This window comes from Perkinsus marinus, assembly GCF_000006405.1.
Source record: "Perkinsus marinus ATCC 50983 genomic scaffold scf_1104296969786, whole genome shotgun sequence".
NCBI classification, from domain to species: Eukaryota; Perkinsozoa; order Perkinsida; family Perkinsidae; genus Perkinsus; species Perkinsus marinus.
This window is the reverse complement of record NW_003202674.1, coordinates 7,831-16,240: the sequence shown is the minus strand read 5'-3', so window position 1 is coordinate 16,240 and position 8,410 is coordinate 7,831. Positions and strand designations below refer to the sequence as shown.

At 46.2% G+C, this 8,410-nt stretch overlaps 1 protein-coding gene across 1 annotated transcript; it reads left to right on the top strand.

Moving 5' to 3' along the window:
- Positions 1-7,362: 7,362 nt before the first annotated feature.
- Pmar_PMAR021960 (hypothetical protein) lies at positions 7,363-8,077 on the top strand (the record flags this gene model as incomplete). The annotated part of the gene is made up of 6 exons (XM_002767825.1): positions 7,363-7,374; positions 7,434-7,496; positions 7,556-7,618; positions 7,694-7,780; positions 7,828-7,911; positions 7,985-8,077. The coding sequence occupies 6 exons, from the start codon at positions 7,363-7,365 to the stop codon at positions 8,075-8,077; spliced, it is 402 nt and encodes a 133-aa protein (XP_002767871.1).
- Positions 8,078-8,410: the final 333 nt, after the last annotated feature.

The window sequence follows — 8,410 nt, the reverse complement described above, 5'->3', positions numbered from 1 at the left end:
TCTCCGTAGGAAGTTTCGCTGCTGACTGCGAAACTTTCGCAGTCTCCACAGCTTGACCATCTGGAGTAAACTGTATAACAGACTTGCTGGCCGACGCGGTGATCTCAGGATAAGCCTTAAGCTCAATAAATGAATATCTATCTCGAGACAAGACACCCGCAACATGCGGAAAAGGAACTGGTCCAGTTCACTATTGGGTGAACAACCAAATAACTTTGCCGCTGACGCGAGCATCCACGGAAAACTTCGCTTTCACCATATCCTCTTTTTCTCGAGGTCGAGGCTGAACACGTCAAAAGAGCTCTAACCGCAGTGGGAATACGACATCGCAGAGTTCGGATCGATCCGGCGCGAAGGTCGCCGGGACGGTCGCTCAGGCTAGGCACGCCATTGTCGTGGGCACGAATGCCGCAGAGGGAGAGTCTGCCGCATTCCCTGAGACGGAGAGGCTCTCAATGGTTGTGACAGTTTGGCGTGACTAACTTCGAGATAGCGCAGTACGGTCGCTAAACAACTCTAGATACCCTCAGAAATCGTTAACTCCACGGTGTGGCCAATGTGTGCAAACATCGCTATGCCCGTGCGATGGTAACTCGCTGCTACGATCGCCCATCGTATGCACTAAACGCATGAGGCCCGCATCGCCTGAGCTGTATGTTTCCCTGTGATGCTCATGTAGCGTTCACCTGGGGCGGGATCTGGTTTGGGGAGCAAGCATCGGTCGATCGACCGGCGACCCGCGCGACGCCAATGAAGGCGTCCGTCGGACTGACTCGATGCTTCGAGGGCTGAAAGCTTCTGCCTTCCATGCGTAGGGTGCGGTGCGGGGGGGATGGGGAGAATCTCCCTGGGAGATAGCTCGTCAAATGCCACACGATAGAGCAGAGAGAGTTCAACAAAACTTCATTCTACAAAGTCAAATAAAATGCCTCCTTCAGTTGAACAGAGCTACTATCATGATAGGGGAACCGTCCTGGTAACCAATCTGATAGCTTCTACTCATATCGACCCTTCATAACAGCTTAACGGTGCTATGAATGATTCATTCAAGATAATTGTGCAATGACTCAAAACAATCTCAATAACCTGATATCCAGTCTATCCGCCCCTGGTGTTCAGACACATGAGAATCCAATCCGATGCGCGTCGAGTCACGATGATACTGATGTTTCAGTTCCGTTTCTTCAGCACAAACGATGCCGCCCAGACTCCAGTGGACGCAAGCTCGGGAATTCGAGAGGTTTCAGCCTCGGCCCGGAATCAATATCTTCGCCAACGCCATGAGCAGGCTGCGCCTCGATCATTTGTACATTAACGAGTTCAAAAACGAGGATAGAGGTGTTGCACAATACCGGTGTGTAACTCATATTCAATGTCCTCGGAAGTACAAGGTGTCAACGACGGCTGACACAGTGGTTGTAGAAAAGACTGGTAAGAGAGCGATTTCCCTGATTGGTCTCGTGAGCGTTGATGCACTCGCTAGGAGAGCACGGCGGAGAGTTTTCCATTCGGATGCGAGATCGGCATCCGTCTCACATCATCGACTTCATCATGCGGGAGGGTACCGTATCGCATCTGAATGCATCTGCCATACTTGCCAATCTCGAAGTTTATTTCCCGGAATACGTGGGGAAAATATCCCGCTACCAAGTAAGGCCGGGGCGGCCAGAGCGGCTTTCTCATATCAAAGATTCTTGCGAACAGCAACAGTATCGCATCGCTCCACGTTTATTCATCACAAATGAACCATCAGATTCAGAGATTGTTGGATACTGCTCCAACTCGGTCCGGTGTGAATATGCGTATTATAAACAACTACTATGACCTGGAAGCGGAATTTGCTGGTTACAAGCTGACAGATGCGATGGTCTATTTCATACGTAAAATGGAGCATTTCATAGGTCAAGATCTTCCACAAGAACTCGTTTATCATGGAGGATTCTGGAGCGACTCGCACTGGGCAGTGGTGTTTGGAGGAGGAAGTAAGTCTGGTTGTCTAACTCAGCAAAAAGAGTGGGGAGACAGCTGATGTGTCCAATGGGCGGATCTAATCATGAGCGGTTCATGCGGTGTCAGACATTTTTTTCGTGCCTCTCAGGCATGTTGAGCTCGCTGCTTTGGTATATCGATTCTATGCCGGAAGGCTTCGCGTTGTATATGGACGTACAGAATAAAATCCTACGGGACGGCTTGAAAGTGGCTTGGGTTGGAACAACGCGGGTCTGGTAAGCAGCACTCGGGAAATTTCAAGAAGCAAACGTTCGATTCGCAAGCGAGATATGTATAGCTCGACGTTGATCACAGCCTGCGATTCGCAGGTATAACCCCCTGAAAAGAGCATATAGTCACACATTCGTTCCGTTCTTGTCGACCATCCTCGATGAGGAATCAGCAGAAGTGTATGAGTTTATGCTAGAAAAGTTGGATCTCCTTATCCGAGCTTTGTCGCTGGGCGCTCGAGACTTGGGGGATGCTGTGAACTTTTGTGTTCACGACGCTCATCAAGGGGCACTCGCGGCATGCAGAGAGAAACTCCCTGGCGTCAGGAACGGTGATAGGGCTCGTTATATACATACAGAACTGAAGTCATTCGTTAGGGCGTTGCTACTATCATTTGTCGAAGAACATCAAGGATAACGCGTCCAAATTAGCAGATGCATTACCGCTTGTAATGATTGAAAGTCAACGTCTCCAGAACATCGTAATGGAGTAACCCGATTTTCATTCTCGAGCGTTCAGGTAGAGAGATACAAGTTTTGGCTACACGCTAGTCCCACAGATGAATTATATAATACGCTGTCGAAAGCTTTGATCTCGTCTGTCGAGACGCTGAGCCACAGAGGAGCTGTGTATCTTCGTAATACCCTGGACGTGGAGAAATATGGATATCCTAACATCTCGTTGGATGGTGGAGGTCTCCGTGGCACACAGGTAAGCCGATCCCACTTTAGTTAAACCGATTCTGCTTTCGTAGTGATCCGACTCGTAACTGATCGAATTTGCTCCTCAACTAGGTTTTGAATAATATTGTGGAGACTTTCAACAAAACTATGACAAAGATTGTTGGAAGGAAGCGCCTTCGTATCTCACAATTTGCAGCACGGATAAGGGATGTAATATAAATCCCCCGTTCACTGAAGGGCATCCATAACGTCCGAAGTTCAAGAGAATCTCAAATTCAGTCCTACAGGTGATCAACTCCATCAAACGTTCAAACCCTCAGCATTTTGTCCGCCGTCCGATGACTATCAACGACGTAGCTTATAGTCATCATGCGAAACTGCTCGGCACAAAGCTGTGCAACAGGAACTGTGTCCATGACGTAAGTGAGAAACTTCATTGGAATTGTTCAATACCTGGCCGTGAATCAACTATCGAATCTCAGGTTACTGATGCCGTCGAAAGACTCCGAGGCGAGAGGCCCATGACAGAATGTTTCGTAGTCGAATATCATCGATTGGAGCAGAGACTGCGTTCCACTACGATGAACAACGCTATTGAGGTTTATCTTCGTACAATACTTCTCGATGACATAGAACAAGGTAAGACATTTTTTCACAAGGCTAACCACTTTCGAAGAACGTCTCTAATAGTCATCCTCACTATACTCGAAAGCTGCTTCCTCAGAGCTCCCATTGGAAGAAGTTATGAGTAGATATTATTGCTTCTATCTTGTTACCTTCACAAAAGATGAGGATGATTCGCGCAGGGTCATCGTGGACGATAATCAATCCACAATAGTTTGCAACTGTAAAGAGAGCAGGGATTGGGCCTCCTGTGCACACGGTTATGCTGTAGAAGTCTTGATGGGAACGATGCCGAGGTAAGATTGCGCTCACCGAGCTTCGTGTAGCATGTGTTGCAATGATGAACTCTCGAACCATGATATAGATATATTCCAGAACAACGGAGGCTACCTGGAGTCCGACGCGGTCGGCCGACTGAGAGACGAGTTCCACCTCTCGGGAGGTATAATTCAGCTATTTCAGCTCCGGGTATGCTGAACTTCCATAGAGCCCAATCTGGTATTCTATAGGATCACATTTTAGAGTCCCCGAACGATGCCGGGAGGGATGAGGGAAATGATAACTACTCAGACCATTTACGTACATGTTACTGATTGATTCCTCCTGTATGATATCCTTTCATTCATAGTTCTATCCGAAACCGATATGAGCAGTAGACAAGGATCCAACCCTGATTCGTCACCCGGCTTCTCCTCGTCCGATGCTGAATCACTCTCGTTCGATGGCCGCCGTTGTGAGAGCGTCCAGAGTAATTACGTGAGTTTTTTCTGTCTTTGAAGATGAAGCATATCCCCATATAGCCCGAATATTTAATCCAACCGTTTGTAGCATATCAGATTCCAACTCTGAAGGAGACTAAGACGACCCTGACAGTACGACATGGATTCGAGAGTCTAGACCGCTCCAACTCGAGCGTTCTGTTTCATCCATTTCGGAACTCGATGACGTAGACAGCACCACATGGTGCCGGAGCGCTCCGCTTCATTTGACCGACCAAATGTGCGAGGATGTCGGATCGGAATCTGAAAGCGCCGAGAGCAGCACCTGGGTTCGTCATTCGAGGGAAGACGGCAAGCCACTGTGAGATTCTCATATGGATGTACAGTAGTACATCAGTCATGTCATCTGCATAATTGTCATAATATGACAGTCATATTCTGAGTGTGTGGAATTGTGTATATATTGTTTATCTCCTCAATAGAATTGAACGATTGTAAATAAAGCGATTCAGTTGTGTTGCAAATCGCTTTGCGTTGTATAAACACACAATATGAGTCTCTATTGCGGGGGACTAGTTGGCTCAGATTTCAGCTCCAAATATGAGCATGGATTCTATCACAAGGTCCACTTTATTTCTACAAGCTCGCTCCGCTCGCTCGCTTGGATTACTGTGTCCCTGTTATGCAACCATTTCACTATATCTTGGATTTACGGATCTAGCTTGGACTATGGGTAATTGCTTGGACCATGGGCATATGCTTGGATTTTGGTGGTCAACCCATTTGGTCTGCAGGATAATGCGTAACAATACTACCCCAAGCGAGTATTGTTACTCTAAGTAACAAATGTAATTTCAAGCGTGAAGGGCTAATCCTAAGCAGCATTGTCAAAGACAAGCATGTTTAGCTATTACAAGCATATGTGGTATTTCAAGCAAGGTTTCGGCGCTTGTTAAAGCAAGCGTTCCAAGGCAAGCGAGCGGAGCGAGCTTGCGAGAAAAAATATTGTTGGGTGCTCCGTCAATGTTTCGGCGCTGATCTACTATCACATACGGGCCACATGACGTATCTGGGATAGAGGTCGGTAAACCTGATCGCATTGGCCTTGTCGTTCATGATATAAAATATCGATTATAAATAGGGGACACTGACTTTAAGGGAAGTTTCCGCGATAATGAATTCCATGCTGAATTATATCTTGTATCATCCTTCATAATCTGGGTCTGTAGCGGACCAATGCTCCATTGTACGTTCGCTGATCAGTTGAGTAACCCATTCTATGAATCACGTATCCCTGTCACTGTATCTTGTTCATACACAACCCACGGAGGACTCTCGGTCGCTGAATCGTTAGCACTGGGAGTACTATAACAGTACTGAGTGGACTCTACTCTGAGACGTTCACGGTTGTGGGCGCGCGCTGCGGACTGCGCAATTTTTCGCAGATACTTCTTAGGAGGATGCTCACGGTCTTCTGTAGCAAGTGACTCATAACCTCATAACGTCATAATTCACAGTCTATTACGAACGTTTTGTCTCCTTTAGCTCGTCCCTTTTGCTACGAACATGACCTGAGTCCCTCAGACTGAGAGTCATTTTGAGGTTGTTGCACGTGATCCACGATTTACGTTTTCCGTTATTGAAGGACTTTGCGTAGTAGTGTTTACTCTGTCAAATATCGATAGAACAACCCGTTGCCAAGAAGCATATGCTATCAGTCTGCATTTCGGTCCATGCTTAATGGCAATAGCTCCGCCAAAGGATGGAGGAATTTCCTCCGAGGAACCACCGATTTACACGGAGCGGTGATTAGTCATGTTCAGAGCAGAGTCGGCCGAGTCTGATGACATGGATGATGAGGTAGTTTGATGACGAGGAAGTGGGGTGAAGCATATCATTCAGTGTTATACCAATGTACGCCTTGAGTGTACCTTATATTGGAATTTCCTCGTGTCATATTAGTGTACGCCTTGAGTGTACCTTATATTATATTAGTGTACACCTTGAGTGTACCTCATATTGGAATTTCCCCGTGTCATATTAGTGTACACCTTGAGTGTACCTCATATTATATTAGTGTACACCTTGAGTGTACCTCATATTAGAATTTTCCCTGTTATACCAGTGTACACCTTGAGTGTACCTCATATTAGAATTTTCACTGTTATACCAGTGTACACCTTGAGTGTACCTCATATTAGAATTTTCCCTGTTATACCAGTGTACACCTTGAGTGTACCTCATATTATATTAGTGTACACCTTGAGTGTACCTCATATTAGAATTTTCACTGTTTTACTAGTGTACACCTTGAGTGTACCTCATATTGGAATTTCCCCGTGTCATATTAGTGTACACCTTGAGTGTACCTCATATTATATTAGTGTACACCTTGAGTGTACCTCATATTAGAATTTTCCCTGTTATACCAGTGTACACCTTGAGTGTACCTCATATTATATTAGTGTACACCTTGAGTGTACCTCATATTGGAGTTTTTACTGTTATACCAGTGTATACCTTGAGTGTACCTCATATTATATTAGTGTACACCTTGAGTGTACCTCATATTAGAATTTTCCCTGTTATACCAGTGTACACCTTGAGTGTACCTCATATTATATTAGTGTACACCTTGAGTGTACCTCATATAAGGAATAACCGTGGTCTAGATATTATTTGCGTGCACTACGTGGTATTTTGTGGCCTCTTTCCGTTAATTTTCATTAACATGGAAGCTTCTTGGTCGCCTTACGCGACTCGTTCAGACAGTCGCGGAGATAGGAGAAGAGCGGTAGTTGCCAGAGAGGTACGTGCTTTGAGACGCGCTGTTCGGATTTCCTTCCTCTGGTAATTGGCTCAGAAGCAACGTCTGCTGTCTGAGAATAGTTCATTGCGGACGCGAGTACAAATGCTGGAGGATAGCGCGGTAACATTTCAGTGTCGTTGCTGAACAATTAAGCGTCAGGCAAAAATGAAGAGAGAGTTACGTCATAGTAGCACAAGCGTGAGTCTCGATCATCCTCCACGTGCGCTCCTTACTGTAACGATAGGTTCCAGTTAGCGCTCTGTCTGACAAAAATACAGAAAGCTCAGAACATGCCCTGCGGAATCTAATGGCAGAAAAGGTAAAATCGAATCGAGCATGTTCAGTTTTTATGGAGCTGATTGATGCTTTCTTTCTCAGGCTGAAGTTGAGAAGAAGGCAGTAGATTCAGAACAGGCTTTACTGAGGCTGAAGGCGGAGAAGGTAAAAAGGAATCGAGAATGTTCAGTTTTTATGTACCTGATTGATGCTTTCCTCCTCAGGCTGAAGTTGAAAAGAAGGCAGTAGATGCAGAACAGGCTTTACTGAGGCTGAAGGCAGAAAAGGTAAAACCGACTGTGGGTGTGATACTCCTCACTAGCTAGCTGATCATAAACTGTTGTTGTGTCTTTATACTGCAGGGTGAAGTTGAAAGGAGAGCTGAGGAGTCGGAACAAGCATTGGAGAGATTGCAGGCGGAGAAGATCCAAGCCGTTAAGGATGTCGAGGTAACTACGCTATTCCGTTGATCACTCGGGAGTTTTCCTTGCCTCAGACTAAACTATTAGAAGCTAATGTTCAGCATGCGGACTCCCTAATCGCGCTACAGCGAAGATATGAAGAGCAGACTCGTGACGCAGTAAGAACGTTCGCACGATATCATGCGGTAACAGAAGATTCTACTCTGCAGTAACAGCTGCTGATTCTGGTAGTGGACACTAGCTATGATCATCTCATGCAATTACTTCCTCGACCTTCAGAAGACTCAGAGAGCCGATATGGCGACGCTCGCGGACCTGTCTTAGACGAAGACAGCGAATCTGGTATTCAGAGTTACGCGCGACATACGGATCATTTTTCCCTCAGTAAGAAGTCTTACGGAGAGTAGCTCAGATGGAGATTCCGAGACCATGAGCGTCAGCGCCACCGCAGAATCTGGTGACTCCGGGGATGGTAATGCGGGTACTCGCCTACACTGGTGACTATCATGCAGGCCTGGAGATAATTCGCGGATTGTCAGGACCCTATCGGACCCTTATCATCGGTCCATGACTAGTAGCAATCGGACAAATGTCAGATTCAGCGAGTGAGGAGTCTGATGAGGGGAGTTCTGCACTTTACGAACGTCATAGTATTGT